The sequence below is a fragment of the Anabrus simplex genome, chromosome 1 (genome assembly GCF_040414725.1).
Source record: "Anabrus simplex isolate iqAnaSimp1 chromosome 1, ASM4041472v1, whole genome shotgun sequence".
NCBI lineage: Eukaryota > Metazoa > Arthropoda > Insecta > Orthoptera > Tettigoniidae > Anabrus > Anabrus simplex.
The window spans coordinates 1,208,150,176-1,208,177,002 of record NC_090265.1 but is presented as its reverse complement, the minus strand read 5'-3'; the positions used below and the strand labels follow the sequence as shown (position 1 = coordinate 1,208,177,002).

The 26,827-nt window shown below is 37.4% G+C and overlaps 1 protein-coding gene across 1 annotated transcript in view; it reads right to left on the bottom strand.

Moving 5' to 3' along the window:
• puf (ubiquitinyl hydrolase 1 puf) overlaps positions 1-26,827 on the bottom strand; it is an 870,156-nt gene that overhangs the window by 7,715 nt on the left and 835,614 nt on the right. The window contains exons 48-49 of the mRNA XM_068225443.1: positions 21,290-21,427; positions 8,028-8,280 (exon numbers count right to left, since the gene is read on the bottom strand). Of these exons, the coding sequence (XP_068081544.1) occupies positions 8,028-8,280; positions 21,290-21,427 (391 nt within the window). The remainder of the gene's footprint in view (positions 1-8,027; positions 8,281-21,289; positions 21,428-26,827) is intronic.

Genomic DNA, 26,827 nt, shown 5'->3' with positions numbered 1-26,827 from the left:
AATGTCTTCTCTGTTATTGCTGACAAGACAGCTGACATATATGGAACCGAGCAGCTGTCTATTGGAATTCGGTTCATCAAGAATATATCTAGTGATGATTTGAAAGTATTTGGTGAAGAATTCTTTGGGTTTCAGCCTTTGGAAGAAATGAATGCCAAGTCAGTTGTAATCTCAATTTTGAATTTTTAACAAGCTCAGGTCTGGATTTAACCAAACTATGTAGTCAAGGATGGCTATAATGGCAGGACATAAAGGCGATGTTGCTAAATTAATACAATTTATTATTATTATTAATATTATTAATCACAAACAGTCGTATCAGCACACTATTTTGATCCGAAACCAGTTTTTGGACTCTTAAGGTCCATCATCAGTGTTAAAATTGTTTACAACATGAGTGTGTCGTTAAATTGACATACAATAGAAGGAAATTTGATTGATCCACCTTTTTTAAAATACATAATATGTTCTTAATCTGATCACAACATTTTTATTCAGTACCGGTTTCGGTGTCTATGGACACCATCATCAGCTGAAACAGGTCGTATGAGCAAAGATATACAAGTATGTAGTACATATAATAGACCGTTAGTAAATGATATTAGAATTGACTTATTTGAGTACCTAATAAATGATTCTTTGAGTATCTCACAAATGACGGCTTCTTTTTATGAGTTGGTGTTACAAGCCACCATCAAACGTATGTTACTTTATATTCAATACTCCGTGGAAGGACTGCATACTACGACAGTTTTTGGATGTCCACATTTTATTTTAACCTAGTGTTTAGCAGTGCTACGCTTCAGACTTTTCAACTATTTCAAAGTGATCATAACTTCAAACATTTGTTAATCTCTTTCATTTTATACTTTGACCAGCAAGCACATAACTTGTTTATATTCTTTTAAGCATTGTATTTTTACTTCATCCTATTAATGTCATTTACTAAGGGTCTATTATATGTATTACATACTTGTATATCTTTGCTCATACGACCTGTTTCAGCTGATGATGGTGTCCATAGACACCGAAACCGGTACTGAATAAAAATGTTGTGATCAGATTAATAACATATTATGTATTGAAAAAAAGGTGGATCAATCAAATTTCCTTCTATTGTATGTTATATCCTTTCAATATGGACCAGATATGAAGTTTTTAATGTTGAATAGTTAAAATGAGTTGAAATAAGTTTAAAAAAGTTTAAAAAAATGTACAAGTGTAAGAGTGCAAACAATACATATAAACTTACAATGTTGTTGTAAAAGGTGCGACATACCATAGGAAGGGCAGGCTTATCCTCGTGTTTAGCCTGTTGATCGACTACTAAAGATACGTTCAGCTTTAAGTACGGAGCACGCTGGAAGCACAACATTACATCCCCTCAAGGTTGTGAATAAAATGTTAAAATGCTGCAGAAACAGAAGGTAATTCCGTCCATAGAGTTTGTTTGGTAAAATGTACGGCCCAATAAGATGACACTCTGGTTAACACGGTTGAATAATTGGAGCACAGACTTGTAAATGCTCGTCAAGAATTTCAGAATGATCCAGGCATGTTTGAAACAATTTGAAACTCAACACGGTGATGAGTACAGGTTTGCATCCGGGTACAAGGATGCCACTTTGAACACTTCCTCTAACTATGGGTAAGTACAATGTATGGTCGTTGTAACATGTAACTGTAACATAGTAAGAAAGATCGTTATCTTGTTCATTAAAAACAACTGCACTTCTACCAAAGTATCTAATAACTTTTCTTAAAGTTGTATTGGAACCTTTTCCTAACTAACATGATGTTTACATATAATCAAGTCAATGGTGGCTGGTAACCACAAAATCTAAATTATTTTGCAAACAACTCATTTGCGGACCAATGTTTACTAAGACTTTTATTGCTTCTAGTATCGTGTATTTACAGCTGTTTCAATTTGCGCTATTAATTATGATACATCCTATATATCGAAACTTACTCTTTGACTTTACATGAATGTCACTTTTATTCACAAGTCCATACCTGTCACAAGTTTTTTTTTTTTTTTTTTTTTTTTAAAGGACTGTGGAGACGACTTCAGAAAATCATGATATTCTAAATATTTTCTCACAAAGTAAACTTAGTCATTAACAAAGTTGACATTGTTAAATGAAGATTCTACTAACACGAAGCTGACATATTTGAGCACCTTCAAATACCACCAGACGGCCGAGATGAAATCCGCCAACTTGAGTTCAGAAAGCCAGTACTCTACCGCCTGAGCTATCCATCCGGGCTCTAAATTTTTCTCCTGCATTGCATACATGAAATCTTCCTTAACCAGAGATGGCTGAATGATTTGCAGATCATCATGCATATTTTCACATCCTTCATTAAAATGCCTCATCCATCTTTTTACCACTAAACTACTCGTCACATGTTGTCCATACACCATACAAAGCTGCACAAGAATGTCAACACTTTTCTCATTTCTTGCTTCCAAGAAACCAATCATACATCGGTTTACACATGTGATGGACGACATAACATTCTTAAACATTATAAGCACTTAGAATATTGTACGAATGCAGCTGAATAGTGTACAAATTATGTTTGCAGCTTGCCAAATTATAAACACAGCAAGCAAACACATTCACAACCAATGTATCTGTAATCAGAACTTACTTTCTAGATGACTTTTGAATATGATGATGAACTTCAGCAGTTATTCTAAATTTCATGTTTAAAAATGAATTAATTATCAACAATCCTGTAAATTCAATATTTTACTCAAGAATTTTTTTTAAAGATGACTTGAAATGGTGACAAATTTTATTTCTCTGGTCATGTATATCAGTATATCTTTCTACTGGCATCTGATATGGAAATGTTAGCATCAAGATGTGCTTTCAGACACTGTATTCTTTATTACTACTTTATTTCAGCATTAGATAAATATGAAGCAGTTGCAGGATTAATGTATCAGTAAATCTGCTGACATGTGTATTTGTCATTTAAGCACTCCTATACATACTTAATGGTGTGAAGTCAATTTGACTGCATCATTTTCCATGAAGTCATCTACACTATTAAGTAACATCATAGCTTAAAAAATATGCTCTACTTGAGAAGAAAGCAGTGATTTGTGCAACAAAACCCAATACAAGTGAAATCCAAATACCTTTGAAGATGACTGAATCAAAACACCTGTCTTCCGTACCATACTTTTAAACAATAATAATGGAGGGAAGATGAGGGAAGGGTTAGGGAGAGAAAAGAGAGGTACTATATACTGTAAGCTTGCCTTGAAAATCAGTAATACTTGATGAAGGTTCTAGTAACTACATGAAAATAGGGGGGAACCTGTCTAGTCTTGTCCGAGATTTATAATAGTGATGACTGAGAAGACAGTGCTGCAGAGCATGGAACAATGAATGTGCTATCTGCCAATAAAAATAATCATCTCCAGTCATATCTGAAACACCTTGTATGAAAAAGTCATCTGGAGAAAGATATCTTGTCACAACAACAATTCTGAATTTTCTTTTTTTGCCAGTGGCTTTACTTCGCACCGACACAGATAGGTCTTATGGCGACGATGGGATAGGAAAGGCCTAGGAGTTAGAAGGAAGCGGCCGTGGCCTTAATTAAGGTACAGCCCCAGTATTTGCCTGGTGTGAAAATGGGAAACCATGGAAAACCATCTTCAGGGCTGCCGACAGTGGGATCTGAACCCACTATCCCCCGGATGCAATTCTGAATTAGAAAGCTAGATAATGTTATGGAACCTAACATTTTTAGCATTTTGCTACAAGTTTAATGTTGCACTAACGCAGGTTTCTGGTGGTGGTTGGATGGGAAAAGGCTAGGACTGAGAAGGCAGCAGTCCAGGCAAATGCTTGGTGCATGAAAAAAGAGTATTTTGAGCTGCTGGTGATGGGGTTCAAACCCACCATCTCCCGAATGCAAGCTTATAGCTAGATGATCTGTATTGTGTAGCCAACCAACTTGGGATTTTCCAAGTGAAATAACCTAATTTCTTGCTAACCTCTGCCAATAAAAATATCAGTAAATCTGGTAAGTCCTAAGCACTATTTCTGATGCAGAATAAGTCTATAGTTTCGGAATGATACTTGGGCTGGTGGGCATTACAAAAGTACGAAAGTTTGAAAATCGAAATAATTTCTAGATAACACATGCCACAACAATGTTCAATATATCATTTTAAAGAGGAAGGACCAATTTATCTACCAAAAAGAATATCATCTTGGCGGCAGTCTAGATGATTGACTGATACGGCCTTGTAATAATACTCAACATGGCTTAGCTGTGTTGATACTGCTACACGGCTGAAAGCAACGGGAAACTACAGCCGTAACCACCTCCCGAGGACATGCAGCTCTCTCTGTATGAATGATGTACTGATGATGGCTTCTCCCGGGTAAAATATTCCGGAGGTAAACTAGTCCCCCATTCGGATCTCCGGGTGGGGACTACACGAGAGGGGGCGATCATCAGGAAGATGGATACTGACATTCTGCGAGTCGGAGCGTGGAATGTTAGAAGTTTGAATCGTTGTGGTAGGTTAGAGAATCTGAAAAGGGAGATGGATAGGCTAAAGTTAGATGTAATTGGTATAAGTGAAGTACGTTGGCAGGAAGAACAGGATTTTTGGTCAGGCGATTACCGAATTATCAACACGAAATCAAACAGGGGTAATGCAGGAGTTGGTTTAATAATGAATAAGAAAATAGGGCAGCGGATAAGCTACTACGACCAGCATAGTGAAAGAATTACTGTCGCCAAGATAGACATCAAACCAATGCCCACCACAATAGTGCAGGTCTATATGCCTACTAGTTCAGCGGATGATGAAGAAATTGAAAGAATATATGAGGAGATAGAAGATTTAATACAATATGTCAAAGGTGACGAGAATCTAATTGTGATGGGAGACTGGAACGCAGTGGTAGGCCAAGGAAGAGAAGGTAGCACAGTAGGAGAATTTGGATTGGGACAAAGGAACGAAAGAGGAAGTCGGCTGGTTGAATTCTGCACTGACCATAATTTAGTCCTCGCCAATACTTGGTTCAAACACCACAAACGACGGCTGTATACGTGGACGAGACCTGGAGACACTGGAAGGTATCAAATAGACTTCATTATGATTAGGCAGAGATTCAGAAATCAGGTGTTGGATTGCAAAACTTTCCCAGGAGCAGACGTGGACTCTGACCACAACTTGTTGGTCATGAAATGCCATCTGAAATTGAAGAAATTGAAGAAAGGAAAGAATGCAAAAAGATGGGATCTAGACAAGTTGAAAGAAAAGAGTGTGATGGATTGTTTCAAGGAACATGTTGCACAAGGACTAAATGAAAAGGCCGAAGGAAACACAGTAGAGGAAGAGTGGAGAGTCATGAAAAATGAAGTCAGTAGGGCTGCTGAATAAATGTTAGGAAGGAAGAAAAGATCAACTAAGAATCAGTGGATAACTCAGGAGATACTAGACCTGATTGATGAATGACGAAAATACAAGAATGCTAGAAATGAAGAGGGCAGAAAAGAATACAGGCGATTAAAGAATGAAGTGGATAGAAAGTGCAAGGTAGCTAAGGAAGAATGGCTGAAGGAGAAGTGCAAGGATGTCGAAGGCTGTATGGTCCTGGGAAAGGTAGATGCTGCATACAGGAAAATCAAGGAAACCTTTGGAGAAAGGAAATCTAGGTGCATGAATATTAAGAGCTCAGATGGAAAGCCACTTCTAGGGAAAGAAGACAAAGCAGAAAGATGGCAGGAGCATATCCAACAGTTGTATCAAGGTAACGATGTAGATAATTTCGTTTTGGAACATGAAGAGGCTGTTGATGCTGATGAAATGGGAGACCCAATTTTGAGGTCAGAGTTTGACAGAGCTGTGAGTGACCTAAATAGGAACAAGGCACCTGGAATTGATGATATTCCCGCTGAATTACTGACTGCCTTAGGAGAAACCAGCATGGTAAGGTTATTTCATTTAGTGTGCAAGATGTATGAGACAGGAGAAGTCCCATCCGATTTTCAGCAGAATGTTGTTATACCTATTCCCAAGAAAGCCGGTGCTGACAGGTGTGAAAACTACCGCACTATTAGTTTAGTATCTCATGCCTGCAAAATTTTAACACGTATTATTTACAGAAGAATGGAAAAACAGTTGAAGCTGAGTTGGGGGAAGATCAATTTGGCTTCAGAAGAAATGTAGGAACACGTGAAGCAATCCTGACTTTGCGTCTGATCTTAGAGGATCGAATCAAGAAGGACAAGCCCACGTACATGGTATTCGTAGATCTAGAAAAGGCATTCGATAATGTTGATTGGACTAGGCTATTTATGATTCTGAAGATGATAGGGATCGGATACCGAGAACGAAGAATTATCTACAACCTGTATAAAAATCAGTCTGCAGTGATAAGAATCGAGGGCTTTGAAAAAGAAGCAGCAATCCAGAAAGGAGTGAGGCAAGGCTGCAGTTTGTCCCCTCTCCTTTTCAATGTTTACATAGAACAGGCAGTAAAGGAAATCAAAGAGAAATTTGGAAAGGGAATCACAGTCCAAGGAGAGGAAATCAAAACCTTGAGATTTGCCGATGATATTGTTATTTTATCTGAGACTGCAGAAGATCTCGAGAAGTTGCTGAATGGTATGGATGAAGTCTTAGGTAAGGAGTACAAGATGAAAATAAATAAGTCCAAAACAAAAGTAATGGAGTGCAGTCGAACGAAGGCAGGTGATGTAGGGAATATTAGATTAGGAAACGAAGTCTTAAAGGAAGTAGATGAATATTGTTATTTGGGTAGTAAAATAACCAACGATGGCAGAAGTAAGGAGGACATAAAATGCAGACTAGCACAAGCAAGGAAGAGCTTTCTTAAGAAAAGAAATTTGCTCACTTCAAACATTGATATCGGAATTAGAAAGATGTTTTTGAAGACTTTCGTGTGGAGCGTGGCATTGTATGGAAGTGAAACATGGACGATAACTAGTTCAGAAAGAAAGAGAATAGAAGCTTTTGAAATGTGGTGTTACAGAAGAATGCTGAAGGTGAGATGGATAGATCGAATCACGAATGAAGAGATACTGAATCGAATTGGTGAGAGATCGATTTGGCTAAATTTGACGAGAAGAAGAGATAGAATGATAGGACACATCTTAAGACACCCAGGACTTGTTCAGTTGGTTTTTGAAGGAAGTGTAGGTGGCAAGAACGGCAGGGGTAGACCAAGGTATGAATATGACAAACAGATTAGAGCAGATGTAGGATGCAATAGCTACGTAGAAATGAAAAGGTTAGCACATGATAGGGTGGCATGGAGAGCTGCATCAAACCAGTCTATGGACTGATGACTCAAACAACAAGACACTGGATGATGCAATAGTGCTACCATCTTGAGGTACTCAAATTACTGTGCTGCACAGCTTTTAATTAGTGTAGCTATGGACTCCTGCATGGTAGCACATTGTGTGAGGTGTCATTTGATTTGTCTAAGTGAGTACTACATGTACTCAGAGCATTTCTTTCTTTTGTAAAATACTGTGACATATGAACAATAAATGGCTTAAAATTATTGAAAATACATTCAGGAGAATACAGTGGCTTGTCAGAATTCCAAAAAGTAAAAAATCACCAATGTCAAGTGTCAAAAAGCTTACCAGATGCACCAAGTTAAGGCAGCTGAGCATCATGAGGAGAGTTCCATGCTGCTGGAGCCCCAGCCAAGCACGACTACTGCCCCAAATTTGTTTAGAATTAAGAAATAAAATAACAAAGACATTACTGGCTAGATACAACTTAGACTATATCTATCACACAGTACGTGTTTTATGTCAAAAGTTGTGGCAGTGATCTCGACTCAGCCCTGTTCAATTTTCTTTCTAATGGCAGTTCAACATCAACCCTACAAGGCTTTGATTCAGACAGTGGTGAAGTCACACCAAGATTTCACAGCAGCCTTTCTGCACTGCTGGTGCTACTTCTTTTGGATTGCAAAATAACTCTAAATGATATCCATACTCACCAGAGACTTCACCTTCCTCTATATGGCTGCAGGCAGCCTTACTTCTGCTCAGCAGCTGATCCAGTGCAGGCAGCAACTCTTCAGGTATTGCTAATGGCACATCACAACTATAAACAATGGTCAGAGCTCGAAGATCACCATTTAACTTGTAAGCCTGCGACTGAACATCCATTGTTTCACTAATTTCCGTTAATGAACTAGTTAAGTTTTCAATAAGGTTGCATGTTTGTTCAGTCAACACATGGGAAGCAACCTAGAAATAAAGAAAATATACATCTTTGAAAATAGGATATGATTAAGAACAGCATAAGGCAATAGAACCTGAAATAGAACAGGGTGAGAGATAAGTTAAAATGGAAAGGAAGCATATTTAACTTGACTGGGCTGCAACTAAATTGGGAGAAATCACAAAAATACCTAGAAAATGTGATTTTAATGATCTGGAGATTGATAGTTAATGATATATAAAGTTCAGTAAGTCTATTGAAAATGATACAAGCATAGGTTTATTGATTGTGACACAAAATGCCAAGCGAATTGGAAATCGATGCCTCTTGAATGAAAATGGAAGTGTTTTATTGGATGTTGTTAAGTAAATTCAAGGGATTAGAGGTCTCTGTCCTACTTTATCTCCACTTATTATTTCCAAAACTAAACAAATTTCATACATACTTCTTACAATTAGGCCCTAACTGGTTCTAACATTCAGATTTCTAAGGAGCATAACTATGGCTCTAATTTTTAGAAAAAGAATATCTGGAGGCAAACCATTCATTCCAAGGAATTTAAAAATATGTACAAAACTGAAGTAGCCAGATTTCGTCTTCAGTGTTGATCTGTTAATGCTAGTGTATGGTTTTGAACCAATGACTTAAATTAATTCAGAATGGCACTTTTGAGAAAATGATGACATCTTTTGCAGAAGTGGCCACATTGCTTTAAATTTCAATCATGATATCATTATGTGCTAAAATTCTGGCTGGTAGTTCAATAACATTTCATGTCACCATATACAGATGGGTAGTCACCATTACCGATTTCTTGCAAAAAATTAGCAAATTCAATTTTTTTGTTTGTTTGTTTGTTTGTTTGTTTGTGATTTTGCCCACATATTTTTATGTAAGAAGAAGGGTCAAAGAGGAGTGTATTTAATACAATTATAAATAAATAATTGGTTGGCAATAAGTATTTGAAAAAGCAGACAAAACCTTTATGAAATCTCTTCAATAACAATAACTGAAGAAAAATAATTTTCCCACCAGAAGTAATGGAATATCATTACCCATGATATATTACAAGATGATTCACACACATTCATGAATGACTATTTGCCACTGGGGCTTTATCCCATATTGAGCCATGCTAATTGTATATCGTCAGCTGCTTTGGAATTTAATTTTAATCCATACACTGAACTCTCATTTAAATTTAGAGGAATTTTGAATGTAATGTGCACTGCTCAATGGCTGAGGAGCACAACAGAGGCTATTCCTGTCCATGTTACTGATATAAAATGAAGTCCTAAATTGAAGCACTTTTGTATTATAAATCCTAAATGTTTTTCTAGTGCCCCTGGGACTATCGATGAAAAATGCATTCTTGATATTTGTGTTGTTTTGTTAGAGCACGTAAATGATTTCATTAGTGACTGAAAGTTGAAGTTGTTCCTGGTTTGTTATGAGTATCATGTTGGCCAAATCAAAATTGAAAATTAGCGCATTAGTGATATGATATGGACTTTGGGAGTGGCGACCCCATCGTACTAATAGCCTATATCTGCTTCATTCATTCCATCCCTGACCCGGTCAATGACTGGAAAACAGGTTGTAGGTTTTCAGTATGATATGGAAGATTGACTCACTTACCTAACTATCAAAATGGAAGAAGTTATGACATGAAGAATTTAAAATTTCTCCAAAAACACTCAAGGTAGCAAATATAGGGAGAACTACTGAAGAGATAGTAAAATTGCGCTGAACAGCTTCTTCTCAGCCAAGTGACTCACTACAACATGGGCTGAAGAAGCCGAAGTACGGCCGACCAGGAAGACATCTGACTGCGCATGCGTCTTTACTCCTTCTGCTTCCTCTGTCGTGCCACGTACCTCAGCACTCTCATGGTTCAGGTGGCCTTGAAGTACTGGCGAGCACTTTGGCCAATCTAGTGAATCTTGTTTAAACATATGTATAAGCTATTAAGATTTTATTACACTTTAAAGATCACAGTTTTGGTACTCCATTTTTGGCTGCTTATGCTTTTCCAGAAGCAAATAATACAGCTATAATTTATGTCATATTCCTCAGCTGTTTCTGTCCAGGTACTGATATAATGTTTTACTTTAAAAAAATAAAAGAGAGAAAACAAAGAAGAGGAATCACCCCATATGTAGGTCGTCATCATCTCCCATCCAAGTATTGGGCTATGTGTCCCGTTATGGTCCTGCATTTTTCTTTTTGCAAGACTTGAAAGCAATCAAATGTCCTTCCCCTTCCGATGGGTTGCTAGCTTGAAGGCAGTAAGACCATTGGTGGGGCTGCCACCTCTCAGCTAATGGACTAGCTGAAATTACAGCATCTCCTCCGTAATTGATGTAACGGTTATACTACCGAGACTTGGTCGACAGAGCCTCCTCTGTGGGAACAGGTTTGTTCATCCCGGGAAGGTGAGGTTGGCAATTGGGCAGGAGAAGTTATGTCGTCATCATCATCATCATCATCATCATCATCATCATCCTTCCAAGTATTGGGCCACGTGGCCCGTTATGGTCTTGCATTTTCTTCCCACTGGTTCAATGGACATCCTATAGATCTCTGTCGTCTTGGTTGATAGCGTAGGATCTCCTTTGGTAGTCTTCCAGATTCCATCCTTTGAACGTGACGTTTCCAGTTTTCTTGGTAATCATACATTAACTGATTACTGGTTTCACATTCAGTCCTTTAAGCACACCTTCATTTCTTATACGATCCCATTTTGTATAGCCTGCTGTTCTGCGCATGAATGTCATTTCACGTGCTGTAATTCTGGAAATGTCTTGAGTTCTTATTGTCTATGCCTCACTGCCATAGCAAAGGCTTGGTCTGGCTATATAAAGATGTAAGCGAGCATGTTTTTTGGACAAGAGATGGCTTCATGATGTGATTTATGATTCCTATTGTTCTGGTAAATTTGGTTATTTTTGCAGAGATATCAATTTCCCCTTGGTAAGATAAACTGTATCCCAGATAATTGAATTTGATGACTCTTTCCAAAATTTTATTATCTAAACAGATTTTAAAGACCATTATTTTGCTCTTTTGTGGTGAAATGACCATGTCAAATTTTGAAGAGACTTTGTGGAGATTAAATACTGACCACTGAAGATCATCTTCTGATGATGCTACTAATGCAACATCATCAGCAAAGAGTATGGTATCAACAAAGGAGAAAGTCCACAACCTTGTCTCACACCTCTGCTGATCGGTTCCCATTCAGTCTGATGATTACCTAACTTTAATAATAATAATAATAATAATAATAATAATAATAATAATAATAATAATAATAATAATAATAATAATGATAATAATAATAATAATGTTATTTGCTTTACGTCCCACTAACTACTCATTTACGGTTTTCGGAGATGCCGAGGTGCCAGAATTTAGTCCCGCAGGAGTTCTTTTACGTGCCAGTAAATCTACCGACACGAGGCTGTTGTATCTGAGCACCTTCAAATACCACCGGACTGAGCCAGAATTGAACCTGCCAAGTTGGGGTTAGAAGACCAGCGCCTTAACCGTCTGAGCCACTCAGCCCGGCACCTAACTTTACTGCAATAAGGATGTCACTGTACATGTTGTATATGTTATCTATTAACTGTTGTGGGACATTATCTTCTGCTAAGATATTAAGAAGTCTGTTCCTGTTAACTAGGTCAAAGGCTTTCTTAAAATCAACAAATGCTATGCTACGCCTTTTTCTGCTAAGATTTTCAAGGTAAAGTAAGCATCAGCACATAAGCGTCCCTTTCGAAATCCACGTTGTTCATTTCCAATCACATTTTCATAATACCTGAATAATTTTTCTTTGACAATATAAGAGTAAATTTTGTAACCTGAGTTGAGTATACTTATTCCCCTGTAATTTCCACAATCTTTCACACTGCCCTTCTTATGAAGAGGAATAACTATAGCTTTTTGCCAATTCTCTGGTGGTCTGTTGCCATTCCAAATTAAATTGATGAATTTGAGAAATGTTTTCTTGAAGATATCACTGGAGTACTTGAATAGTTCTGTATTTATTGAGTCTTCTCCATTTCTAAGTTTTCTGAGTACTAGCTCCAGTTCTTCGAGTGTAATTATTTCCGAAGACTTAAGAGAGATGTTGGCAGAAGAAGTTGAAACCCTCCAAATGTTCTGAAAATAAATGAGCCACTCTATTAGAGGTATTGCATTAATGTATGTCTTCTTTTATATCATTATTCAGTTTCTTGAGTATTTTATAGGTCTGTGGTTGTGGTCTTGGTATATCAGTCTCCAGGTGTGAAACAAAGTTTTTCCAAGTGTTTCTGTGTTTTTTCCGCACTTCCCTTTTTGCTATTGCTCTCTTGTGGTGATACTCTATTTTATCTTCTAATTTATTAGTTGACAACAATTTTTTATAAGCAATTCTTTTGTGTGAAATAACTTTTTCAACTTCTTCATCCCAGATTCTTAAACCCTTTTTTCTCTGCCATTTTTTTCTTAACTCCCAAACTCAAAAGCAGATTGCTTTAAAATTGAACACAAATTAGACCACTCCATTTCCACGTTGTCACTAACTGGTGTCAACTGTGTAAGATTATTAAGTCTGTTCTGGTACAGCCATTTTATACTGGGGTCTCTTAATAGGTTAACCTTGTAAGAAGAGGTTAACCTTGTAAGAAGTTTTAATTTCTTGTGTTGTTTGTTTGTTTCCTTTATTACAAATAACTAATCTCATTTTGTTCTGTATTGAAGATACAATAGGTAAAATTCTTTCAAGAATAAAATTACTGTGTCCACCTATTCAATACAATTATATTTTGTAGTGATTAAATCCTACATAAATTATAAACACTAGTTAGGAACATGTTTCATGCTAGTTTTGGGCATCTTCAGCCTAATACTAATCTTAAGGCCAAGTCTAAAATCTATTAAACATTGGAACTTAATACTAAATACAATGGTCTTATGCTTAAAAAAAAAATTAGCATGTTTAATAGATTTAAGACTTGACCTTAAGATTAGTATTAGGCTGAAGATGCCCAAAACTAAGGCAAAACATGTTCCTAACTAGTGTTTATAATTCATGTAGGATTTAATCACTACAAAATATAATTGTATTGAATAGGTGGACACAGTAATTTTATTCCTGAAAGAATTTTACTTGTTTCCTTTATACCATCTAGGCCTCAGACGAATAGGTGCTACTAATAGATAGTGATCAGTTTCCAATTCAGGATCTCGATAGACTCTTGTATCCAAGACTAAATCTGCCAATTTACCATTACAAATTATATAATCTATAATCGATTTCTGATTTCATGTAGACCACATGTATTTGTGGCTGTCCTTGTGTGGGAACATTGTGTTCATGATCATTAACTGATTGAAGACAGTGAAATCTATTAATTTTGTTCCATTGTTATTACGGGTTGTTTCTCCATGGATTCCGATGTGATTCTGAATTTTCTCATTACCAACTCTAGCAATGAAGTCTCCCAGTAATAGTAGCATATCTTGTTTGTTAAATTTTTACTATCTTTTGCAGATCATTACAGAATCCATCACTTTCTTTTGAATTGCCCTCCACTGGAGCGTATACCTCTATAACTGTAAGATAACTCCTGGATAGTTTTAGTCTTAATTGGATAATTCTTTCATTCCAAGAAGTGTAGCTATCAATTGTTGATCTTAATCTTTTGTGACCATGAGCAGTACACCTGCCTGTGCTCTACTATCTCTGTCAACCCCACTGTAAAACTGTAAATAATTTACTGCCTCTTTTAATCCCTGAAGCTTTCTTTTTGTTTCTGAAATTGCTGTAATTAAAATGTCTTTTTTTTTTTTTTGTTGCAAGAATGTTGTATGTAGGTGCCATCAGCAAAGAGCACGACTGTCATTTCTCACACCGTGTCTCCATTAACAGCATCCAATGCCTGATGCCTAATGTAGATCAGCCACAGATACTTATTATATTCAGCTGATGAAGTGCTAAAATTAGATCATTTATTGATCTGATCTGAATCAATACAGCTCATTTCACTCACTGACTCACTCTGCTTGGCCCCTTATGGGACACAACTGATTTCATGACATGTTTCCACTGAACTCAATCTTGCCAGTTGTCCACAAGCAGATTTCTGGATAACATAGAAATCTTGTTCTGCTAGTTACTCTGCAGGCTTCTGAATAGTATTTTCTTTTTTTGATGATTCTTTATGGATCTGTAGGATCATCCTGTCATTTTGCACCTTTAAGAGGTGACCAGCCCGCTAAAGTCTTCTGGTGTTCATAATGTTTAGTATAATTGCTTCCTGTGATTGTGTATAGATTTCATTTTATTTTCCAGGTTCAAAGGGTTTCTGTAAACTATATGTTAAAAACCTATGATGTTCTTTAGTTGGTTCTAGTGTGTTTTTAACCAACCTGTCTTCTTTGATTGAATTTTTTTCTTTTGGCATTTGATTGAGTAGTTTGCTTATATTATAACTAAACACAATTTTCAAATTTGCTATTGGTCTGATAGGACACGAGTCTTTATGTATTTTGGGAAGGGATCTTCATGTGGAGAGTTTTAAATTTTTGAAGTTATGCCTTTCTTTATGCCTTTTCTTGATCGCTTGTTTTATTATATTTTGAAATTTATTTGTTGAGTCATGGTGGATTTCTTGTATTCTGTTGTTATTAATGAATTCTTTTGTTCCTTCTATGTACTAGTCTCTTTCTATTATGATTGTTGTGTTCCCTTCATTGGCTTTTATGGTGATAAGGTTCTCATGATTTATTTTGCTCTTCATTTTTTTTAAAGGCCGATTATTGAGTTTTGAAATTCTTTTATTGAATCCAAAAAGTCTTGGGAAGATTTTGGTAACAACCTGGAAAGGCAATGTCATGAAGCAGGGAAACCTTTCTAGACTAATAAAGGATCTTGGAGAGAAAATGGAAATGAATACTGTTTTGGGTAAATCAGATGAACTCATAATAGATCCGTGGAAACAGAAACAGGTGGAAAGAATATTTTGAAAATCTTCCTAAAGTAAAAGGAAATCTTTCTGATGACATTGCGAACAACTGAGCTCATAGGGAGGAGGTCAATGATGTTGGTGAAATTATGCTTGAAGAAGTGGAAAGGATGGTAAATAAACTCCACTGTCATAAAGCAACAGGAATAGACGAAATTAGACCTGAAATGGTGAACTGTAGTGGGAAGGCAGGGATGGAATGGCCTCGTAGAGTAATAAGATTAGCATGGAGTGTTAGTAAGATACCTTCTGATTGGACAAAAGCAGTAACTGCATGTGTCTATAAGCAAGGGAACAGGAAGAATTGCAACAACTATTATCAAGGTATCTCATTGATCAGTATACCAGGCATGGTGTTCACTGGGATTTTGAAAGGGAGGGTGCGATCAGTTGTTGCGAGGAAGTTGGATGAAAAGCTTTGTGGTTTCATACCACAGGGGGTCTGTCAGGATCCGATTTTCAATATGCGCCAGGTAATTGAAAAATGCTACGAGAGGAATTGACAGTTATATTTATGTTCTGAAGATCAAGAGAAGGCATTATGACAAAGTACTGAGGGAAAAGATGTCTGCCGTACTTGGGGACTATGGGATTAAGGGTAGATTATTAAAATCAATCAGAGGCATTTATGCTGACAATTGGGCTGCAGTGAGAATTGATGGTAGAATGAGTTTTTGGTTCAAAGTACTTAAAGGGGTTAGACAACACTGTAGTCTTTCACCTTTGTTGTTCACGGTTTACGTGGATCATCTGCTAAAAGGTATTAAGTGGCAGGGAGGAATTCAGTTAAGTGAAAATATAGTAAGCAGTTTGGTCTATGCTTATGACTTGGTTTTAATGGCAGATTGTGCCAAGAACCTGCAGTCTAAAATCTTGGAACTTGAAAATAGGTGCAATGCGTATGGTATGAAAATTAGCCTTTTCAAGACTAAATTGATGTCAGTCGGTAAGAAATCCATGAGAACTGAATGTCAGTTTGGGTATACAAAGCTGGAACAGGTAGAAGATTTCAAGTATTTAGGATGTGTGTTCTCTCAGGCTGGCAGTATAGTAAGTGAAATTGAATCAAAGTGCAGTAAAATTAATGCAGTGAGCTTGCAGTTGTGGTCAACAGTATTCTGCAAGAAGGAAGTCAGCTCTTGGACAAAACTATCTTTACATCAGTTTGTTTTAAGATCAACTTTGCTTTGAGGGAGTGAGAGCTGGGTGGACTCAAGATATCTTATTCATAAGTTAGAAGTAACAGACATAAAAGTACCAAGAATAATTGCTGGTACAAACAGGTGGAAACAATGGCAGGATGGTACTTTGAACGAGGAGATAGAGGATTTTGAAATTAACTCAATGGATGAAGCTGTATAAGTTTGGAATTAACTCAATGGATGAAGCTGTATACACAAACCAGCTCCGGTGTAGGGGTCATGTGAGGTGAATGGAGAAGGATAGGTTACCTAGGAGCATAGTGGACTCTGTGGTGGAGGGTAAGATAAGTAGAGGGATATCACAATGATGGTTACATACAGTTTCTAACAATTTACAGATAAGAGGTAGAGGACTACACTAGTTACAAATACAGGATTGTGGCAGCTGTCAGTAAATTCACAGAGGCTTGCAGACTGAACGCTGAAAGGCATAACAGTCTATATAGATGTACGATGAAATTCAGTTGCTTTTTACGGAATTTACATGTCTAATTATTGTTAGGACTTCTACGTCATGGATTAGTTGTTTAATGTTTTCCGCAAGACATTCATAGCAGTTGAATTTGAAACCTTTTTCTAGCAGATCTACCACATTTCTCAGAAAACAAGACATCCCCCACTTTTTCCTTTAAAATAATTAAATCAGACTTAAAAAAGTTCTTTCTGAAATCAATCTTATTCATAATGAATTAAACTTGAGAAAAATCCTCTCACAAATATTATGTAAATTCTACCTGCAGTATTTCCGTAACTACTTTCATTAGAGGCATTTGAATCACTGCCACTGATCTCAACAAGTAGGTCTTAAGAGTGTACAACACCTTGCTAACATTCTGAATTTGCATATTAATTTCAACATTTATCCGACCTGTTTCAGTGACAATTGCTCCTTAAAACTTGAACTGCTCCACTCCCTCAAACTTGTGTGTGGCTATAGTTCCTTTGTTAGATTTAATTCTACGAGGGGTCTAATTTTATATTCTAAAATCCTTTCATACAGTTTGCCCTTCTACATATCAAAGTGATGCCTGTGTTATTTGAATGTCTTCTTGTTGATTATCTAAAAGAAGAGAATGATAAGGCCTTACTTCCATCCTGATAGTTTTTCTCCTTTTCAGATGTTACAAAAGAAACTGCATACCAGAATCTATGATGGATTTCACTCATATAATTACCAGCCAACTTTCCTATTTTGTATAATACAGAAGTATTTTATGTAACTCCATTTCAAACCCCTTATGTAAACTTCATTAGTTGCTCTTTCTGGTGGACAGTTTATCAAAATAATTCCTCCAGCTCTTTGAATATTCCCTATCACCAGTTTCTCTACATTCTATAAAACAGTTTGCTATTTCTGTCAATGTTTTAGGTTGTCACTCCATTCAATTATTTGCTTTTCTGACAATTTGTTCTTGATTTGTGTTAAAAATCAGTTCAGAGAGGATAGAGACTATAAATCAGATCTGGAAATACCACCCAAGTAGTCACAGTCAAGCAACTCATTGTCATGACCTTACATTCAAGTCATATTATGAATATCCTGAACTTTGTTTATTTTATTTTATGAAATACTTCTCTCGTGCAGAGGCTGCCTTGTGACAAAGTATACTTTTACATTTATTTTTAGAAGAGAAACAGATATACTTGAGAAATGTTGAAGGTAACCTAATTGTAACAATGATTTCTTAGAATTATCAGTGAACCCCTTAAGGCTATGAAGGCAATCTCCCGTAACGTTGTAAATGGCAGAGACATCTGTTTCCAGAAATTAGTGACAAAAACGGGAATTGTTCCCCTAGCTCCAATCATCAGACCTACTATGTCAATTTCATCTAGCTGGTATTTCTCCCTGTAGTAAGGAATTGTGGGTAAGTAAATATTCCTCTTCCCGAGATTAACATCTGAGGGCTGCAACTTATGGCTTTCAAAGTGAATTGTGGGGTCGATGATGTAACCCCTCTTCTTATTCTTGAAAGTAATGTCGATCCTTCTGTGGGTTCCGTTGTCCGCTAAGCCATGAACCTCTTCAAATACCTGGAAACCATGGTCTTTCAGGGTTGTCGCAATTAACGAGCGGATGTTATGATGACGCGTATTCCCTAAAAGTTCACCATGAGGACAGGATCCCAGAACATGCACAAGAGTTTCAATCTCCTAGAGGCAGCGCCTACAAAGGGAATCGTTCTGAGATCTTCCTGGTATCGATCTAACTGCTGAAATGTTCGCTGTCATCTTAATTGCTTCACGCCATTCACTACATGATAAGCCTTGATGGTCTCAAATCCAGGAGTTGGCAGGAGTATATTCATTGTACAAACATAAACCTCTTCCTTTCTGCTGCAAGTTACACCACTCACTGAACGCCCTTTCTCTCAGTACTCTTCTCACTTTCCTGGCATCAGTTAATTCCAGGCATGGATGTAGCAATCAGATTGAGGGACACTGAGGGATTGTAGTGAGAGAGTTATTTCTTCTTTCAGATTTCTTGTAGCATGGATGTATTTGTCACCTGAGCTTAATAGTACCTTACAGATGTTTATGTGCTGAAGATGAGCTTCCCAAGTGATGCAGAAGAGTCCTAACCCCTTATACTTTTTTCTCAGTGTAGCCATTCCATTAGGAATATCTGCAGGTATTTGAAGAATGTCCTTAAGAGCAGTTCGTATTAGTATGTCTGTATCAGCAAGGAACTTTTTTGGAATTTTCTCTGGCTTGATAGTTTGGAATATACACCTGCACTGTCAGGTGTATATTACTATTTTCACCATATAGAAACATCAAGACAATTTTAAGGACACATTTTAAATTTAAAAACATATTGAAATCATACTTGATTTGCCTATGTAATAGCGAACATTTTAGGCTTGCATGAGCTGCTCCTTTAACAACACATCAATTTTTAAATACAATTTGCACTTTCTTTGCAATAGCATACAGAATACACACACCAATTTTGTTCCATATATTGATTTAATAATATCTATAATTTTCACAATTAATAACACTGAACTAAATTTACTGTCACAAACACCAGAGCTGCCTCAAAGATTTTATCACTGAAAAGTCAGGGTATTTACTGTACCTCTGAGCGTATTGCAATAGGGTGATACAATTCACAAATCATTAAACTACCCGACATCCCTTTTAGCCACTCTTACAATGGGCAGAAACATTACAAATGTATACTATCCATGAATGTATACTATCAGTGAGAATCTGTAAAATCATACGAGGCAACATAAGTAAATACACACATCAAAAAAAGTTTTACATCACCTTGGTGCTAAGAGGTCCTGAACCTTTATATACAAATGGAATACACAAACAACAATTCAGCTCCCTTTATTGCTCATGAAAACCACACATTGCAAGTTGTACAATCATACAGTTAGTCTTTCTGAAGTTGTGGTCCAGACTGCAGCATACACCAGTACATATAACACCCAGTAGCACGTCCCCTTGCATTGATGCATGCCTGTATTCGCCATGGATACTATCCACTAGTTCATCAAGGCACTGTTCGCCCAGACTGTCCCATTCCTCAACGGCGATTTGGCGTAAATCTCTCGTCCAAAAACAGCCCTTTTCAATGTATCCCACGCATGTTTGATAGGGTTCATGTCTGGAAAACATGCTGGCCACTCTAGTCGAGTGATGTCATTATCATTAAGGAACTCATTCATAAGATGTGCACAATGAGGGCGTGAATTGTCGTCCATGTCGTCCATGAAGACAAATGCCTCTCTGAAATCCTGCTGATATGGTTGCACTATAGGTTGGAGGATGTCATTTCTGTATCGTATAGCCAATTTGGCACCTTCCATGACCACCACTGGCGTACGTCAGCCCCACATGATGCCACCCCAAAACATCAGGGAACACCCACCTTGCTGCACTCGCTGGACAGTGTGTCTAAGACGTTCAGCCTGACCAAACTGCCTCCAAACACATCTCCGACGATTGTCTGGTTAAAAGCATATGAGACACTCATCTGTGAAGAGAACGTGATGCCAATTCTGACAGGTCCATTCAGCAGGTTGTTGGGACCATCTGTACCACGCTGCATAGGGTCTCGGTTGCAAAGGTGGACCTCGCCATTGACGATGGGAGTGAAGGTGTGCATCATGCAGCCTATTACGTACAGTTTTGAGTTGACACACAACGTCCTGTGGCTGCATGAAACGCAATATTCAGCATGGTGGCATTGCTTTCACAGTTCCTCCGAGCTGAAATCTCTAATTAGCGGTCATCCACTGCAGTCGTGGCCCTTGGGCGGCCTGAGTGAGGCATGTTATTAACAGTTCCTGTATGCTCTGTACCTCCTCCATGTCCGAAGAACACTGCTTTGGTTCACTCGGGATGAGAGCCTCTCCTGACACAATGTAACAATATGATACGATCAAACTGCGGTACTGACCTTCTAGGCATGGCAAAACTACAGACAACACAAGCAGTGTACCTCCTTCCTGGTGGAATGACTGGAACTGATCGGCTGTCATACACACTCTATCTAATAGACCCTGCTCATGCTTGGTTGTTTCTACATGTTTGGGCAGACTTAGTGACAGCTAGGAACAGTCAAAGGGGCTGTGTTCATGATGCAATATAAACATTCTGCGTCAGTGTTCTGGTGATCTTGAAACTGAGGTGACGCAACACTTTTGTTGATGTATGTATAATCTTAACTGACCCATTTTGGCCCTGCTGCTGAACAGTAAACTTGAAGCTTAAGATAGCAGATAGTCAAAAGTTTAAAGGAAAGCACTTTTCAATGAAGTAGCTTTAAAAATTATGCAATAGGATCTGAAAGAGCTTACCTTAGGGAAATATGTACAGAGAAAATCATAAATAATACCGACGTTCAGAGAAGTCCTCTCATCGAGGAGGACAGCTTCCATGTAATCAACAAAATAGTTACAGTTGTTCAACATGGTCATGTACTTCTTGTCTACATGCTGAAAAAAATGAAACATGGAATGTTTAGCAAGTAAGAAATCATTATTTAGTATATGGTTAAATAGCAAAATAAAATAATTAACAATATCTACAGCATCGAGATGCTAAAGACTTTGCTAAAAGAAAGTACAAAAATCACAGGTTCAGAGCTGCACACCAAGTCCAACACTTGGGTGCAACAGTAGGTTAGTCTCCCAACGGTGCAAAGAGTCACGGCAAAATCGTCTACACGTTCAGGCAGCCAAACTGTTGGTTGAATTTCAGCTGATCTCCGGCCATATGAACTCAAATAAGTCATGTATACTCTTATCTTTGCTCCGATGACCAGCTCATTGTCACTTTTCGGGAGCTTCAAAGAGCAAATTTCAAATCAAACAAACTATAGCTGGATTCTGGAACTGGCGGTGCTTTCACAAAGCAAACACATGTCACTTAAAAAAAAAAAAAAAAAAAAAAAAAAAAAAAAAAAAAAAAAAAAAAAAAAAAAAAACTTGTTGGAGGAATACATTTGGAGAATTGGAATTGAAAGGACAAAGCTGAAAAACAAAAGGTAAATTCTGGTGCATGGGTTTTTGAACTGCTCATAAACTTTCTGAAATACTGAGCTTGGGATTTATATAACAATAACCAAAAATCATACAGCAGAATACAGTACATACAAAATATTTATATATATGGTTATGTTTGTGTTTTTGCATTATGACAAGTTGAAACATTTTAAGATCAATTCTTTTTTATGGATTTTTAGTGTTGTGTTTCTGGAGCATTTCTATAACTTTATATTCTTCTTTCAAGACTGAAGAAGGCCCAATAGGGCCGAAACATGCATCTTTAGTGTGTTTTGAATCAACGTTTAATGTATTGACTAATGTGGACTACTGAAATTACATATTTTTCTTTATTGCTTAACTGTGTTGATACTGCAACATGACTGAAAGCAACAGGAAACTACAGCCGTAACTAAGTCCCAAGGACATGCAGCTCTATCTGTATGAATGATATACTGAGGATGGCTTCCTACCGGGTAAAATATTCCAAAGATAAAATAGTCCCCAATTCGGATCTGCACATGGGGACTACACAGGCAGAGGTAATCATCAGGAAGATGAATACTGACATTCTGAGAGTTGGAGAATGGAATGTTAGGAGTCTGAATTATCATGGAAGGTTAGAGAATCTAAAGAAGGAAATGGATAGGCTAAACTTAGATGTAGTTGGTACAAGTGAAGTATGTTGGCAGGAAGAGCAGGATTTTCGGTCAGGTCAACATAAAATCAAACATGGGAAATGCAGGAGTTGGTTTAATAATGAATAAGAAAATAGGGCAGCTAATACGACCAACATAGTGGATGAATTATTGTTGTCAAGACAGACACCAAGCCAATGACCACCACAATAAAGCAGGTCTATATGCCTACTAGTTCAGCAGATGATGAGATAGAAGACTGAATACAATACATAAAGGGAGATGAGAATCTAATTGTGATGGAAGACTGGAATGCAGTGGTAGGCTAAGGAAGAGAAGGTAATGCCATCATAAGACAAGGGTGTCAAAGCTAGCCCACCGCAAGCGCAGTGTCCACGCTAGAAATACCTGTACATAAGGGCACAAGTCGCTTCCCCTCAACTGGCTTGTACTTCACCACGATGCTGACTCAAAGTTGTACACACCTTCCTGTGTTAGGCTCCAGTTACCTGTTTTGGTCTACAAGTAATGGTTGTAACATTCAGCTGCACACACTCTGGAATAAGGACTGACACAGTAATTTGTTTAGTGTGTATTTGTGTTTGTGTACTTCTGAATCAACATGGTTGCTTGAAGAGATACTGGTTTTATCATAGCCTATTTTCTTTTATGTAAATTTATAAAAGCATGACGTTTAGTTACAGAGGTAATATAGTAGCGGCATAGTATTCGGTATTATTCTGCTTCATAAATGTTCATAGGAGAGTTGAGCATGTTAAACTCCTTAAAAAGTACGTGCCTATTATTTTGTACTTCATTGCTTATCGTATCCTTCACAGTAATTGCATATTTTTCTGGTACACAGTGATTACAAAGCAGGCTGTTTCGTACGATTCATACAAATGCCATGTTGAAAACGTTTAATTATGTATGTCCTTATATAAAATAATATATACATGTATTGTATGGAATACCGTAATTACGGAAGTGTAATGTACACCCCACCAGGCCTCTCCTGATAACGTCCTGAGCTAGTGCTCATAACAGCTGTTTCTCATGCACATAGACATGTCAGTCAGCTCTTGACCTTGACATGCTTGCCGTAAGAGAATTCTGACTGCGACGAAGAAATGAAAGAAGAAGTCATCTAGTTGAATTCTGCACTGATCATAATTTAGTCCTTGCTAATACTTAGTTCAAACACCACCAACGATGGCTATATACGTGGACAAGACCTTGAGACACAGGAAGGTATTAAATAGACTTCGTTATGATTAGGTAGAGATTCAGAAACCAGGTGTTGCATTGCAAGATGTTCCCAAGAGCAGACGTGCACTCTAACCACAATGTGGTGGTCATAAAATGTCATCTGAAGTTGAAGAAAGGAAGGAATACAATAGATGGGATCTAGATAAGTTGAAGGAAGAGAGTGTGAGGGCTTGTTTCAAGGAACATGTTGCACAAGGACTAAATGAAAAGGCTGAATGAAACAATAGAAAACAAGTGGACAGTCGTGAAGAGTAAGATCAGTAGGACTGCTGAAGAAAAATTAGGAAGGAAGATAAGATCAAGTAAGAATCAGGAAAATATAAGACCTGATTGATGAACGGCAAAAATACAAGAATGCAAAAAATGAGGAGGCAGAAAAGAATAGAGTGGTTAAAGAATGAAGTAGATAGAAAGTGCAGTTCAGCTAAGGAAGAATGACTGAAAGAGAAGTGCAAGGATATTGAAGGTTGTATGGTTACAGGAGACGTGGATGCTGCATGCAGGAAAATCAAGGAAATCTTTGCAGAAAGGAAAACTAATATGAATATTAAGAACTCACATGGAAACCCACTTCTAGAGAAAGAAGACAAGGCAGAAAAATTACAGGAACAGATTAATTGTACATTAAAGGAAGGAAGTACATGATAAGGTTCTGGAACAAGAAAAAACTGATGCTGATGAGATAGGAGACCCAGTGTTGAGGTCAGAATTTGACAGAGCCTTGAGAGACCTAAATAGGATCAAGGCACATGGAATTGATGGCATATTCTCAGAATTACCAACTGCCATAGAAGAAACCAGCATGGGGAGGTTATTCTATTTAGTATGTAAGATGTATGATACAGGAGAAGTACCATCCGATTTTAGACAAAATGCTGTTATACCTATTCCCAAGAAATCAGGCGATGACAAATGTGAAAACTACTACACCATTAGTTTAGTATCCCACGCTTGCAAAATTTTAACATGTATTATTTAGAGAAGAATGGAAAGACAAGTTGAAACTGACTTGGGAGAAGATCAGTTTGGCTTCAGAAGAAATGCAGGAACACTTGAAACAATCCTGACTTTAAGTATGATCTTAGAGGACTGAATTAAGAAAGACAAGCCCACGTATATGGCTTTCGTAGATCTAGAAAAGGCATTCGATAATGTTGGTTGGTCCAAGCTGTTTGAAATTCTAAAGGTGATCAGGATCAGATACCGAGAAAGGAGAATTATCTACAATCTATACAAAAGTCAGTGTGCAGTAATAAGAATCGAGGGCTTTGAAAACGAGGCAGCAATCCAGAAAGGAGTGACGCAAGGCTGCAGTTTGTCCCCTGTCCTTTTTAGTCTTTACATAGAACAGGCAATAAAGAAGATCAAAGAGGAATTTGGAAAAGGAGTCACAATCCAAGGAGAGGAAATCAAACCTCTGAGATTTGCAGATGATATTGTTATCCTGTCTGAGTCTTGCAGAAGATCTGGAGAAATTACTGAATGGCATGGACACAGTCTTGGAGAAGGAGTACAAAAATGAAAATAAATATATCCAAAGCAAAGGTAATGGAGTGCAGTCGAATGAAGTCTGGTAATGCAGGAAATATTATTAGGAAATTAAGTCTTAAAGGAAGCAGATGAACATTGTTACTTGGGTAGTAGAATAACTAACGATGGCAGACTGACAACATAAAATGCAGACTAGCACAAGCAAGGAAGGCTTTTTTTAAGAAAATAAATTTTCTCACTTCAAACATTGATATAGGAATTAGAAATCAGTTTATGAAGACTTCGTCTGGAGCATGGTATCGTATGGAAGTGAAACAAGAATGATAACTAGCTCAGAACGAAAGAGAATAGAAGCTTTTTAAATGTGGTGTTACAGGAGAATGCTGAAGGTGTGATGGGTAGATCGACCAGACATGAAGAGATACTGAATCGAATTGGTGAGAGGAGAAAGATTTGAAGAAATTTGACTAGATGAAGAGATAGGATGATAGGGCACATCTTAACATGCCCAGGTCTTGCTCAGTTAGCTTTTAAGGGAAGAGTAGGCAGTAAAAATTGCAGGGGTAGACCAAGGTATGAATATGACAAAACAGATTAGAGGACATGTAGGATGTAATAGTTACACAGAAATGGGAAGGTTAGCACAGGATAGTGTGGCCTGGAGAGCTGCATCAAATCAGTCTATAGACCGATGATCCAAACAACATTAGGAAGAAAAATTACTATCAAAACACCTCACTTTAAAAAGCCTATTGCTGTAAAACCAAGTCAAGTCCCTAGTACAAATATAAAACACAACATTGCAACTGCATAAGTATTTGGTTATCTATCCCACATTATTTACAACTATTTAGAAATGATGTACCAGGAAAATGCTGGGGCTGTACCTTAATTAAGGCCATGGTCGGTTTCTTCCCACTCCAAGCCCTTTCCTATCCCATCGTTGCCATAAGACCTATTTGTGCCGGAGCAGCGTAAAGAAAATCGTAAAAAAGAAATGAAATAAAAATTAGATTCTATCATTTACACTAGAGTCCCGTTAATCCGAACCCCGTTAATCTGATAGTCCCGTTAATCCGAACTGAAATATTCAATTTTTTAAAAAATCTCCTTATTGAAATGAAAGAACATATTATAGAAAGAAGATTTACTTGCATTTTATTAGTCATATTTTACTAGAATAATGTAATGTAAGCATAATTTTTCATCATAAACCATCAATCACTGGTCGTTTATTATCTTTACACATTCTGTTAGTTTCTTTTGCCATAGTGATTGGAACCTTCTCGAAGATGCAGTGTTAAACCAGCGTCTCATAAACATCGCATCAGTGGGCGTAGCAGCGGAGTGTTGCTCGACGTAGAGTACGGCAAGTTGTAAGGCGACCGCGGCATCTGTATGTGACACTAGTTGTTCATTGTGGTCTTCGTCGTCACTCTGTTCCTCATCAACT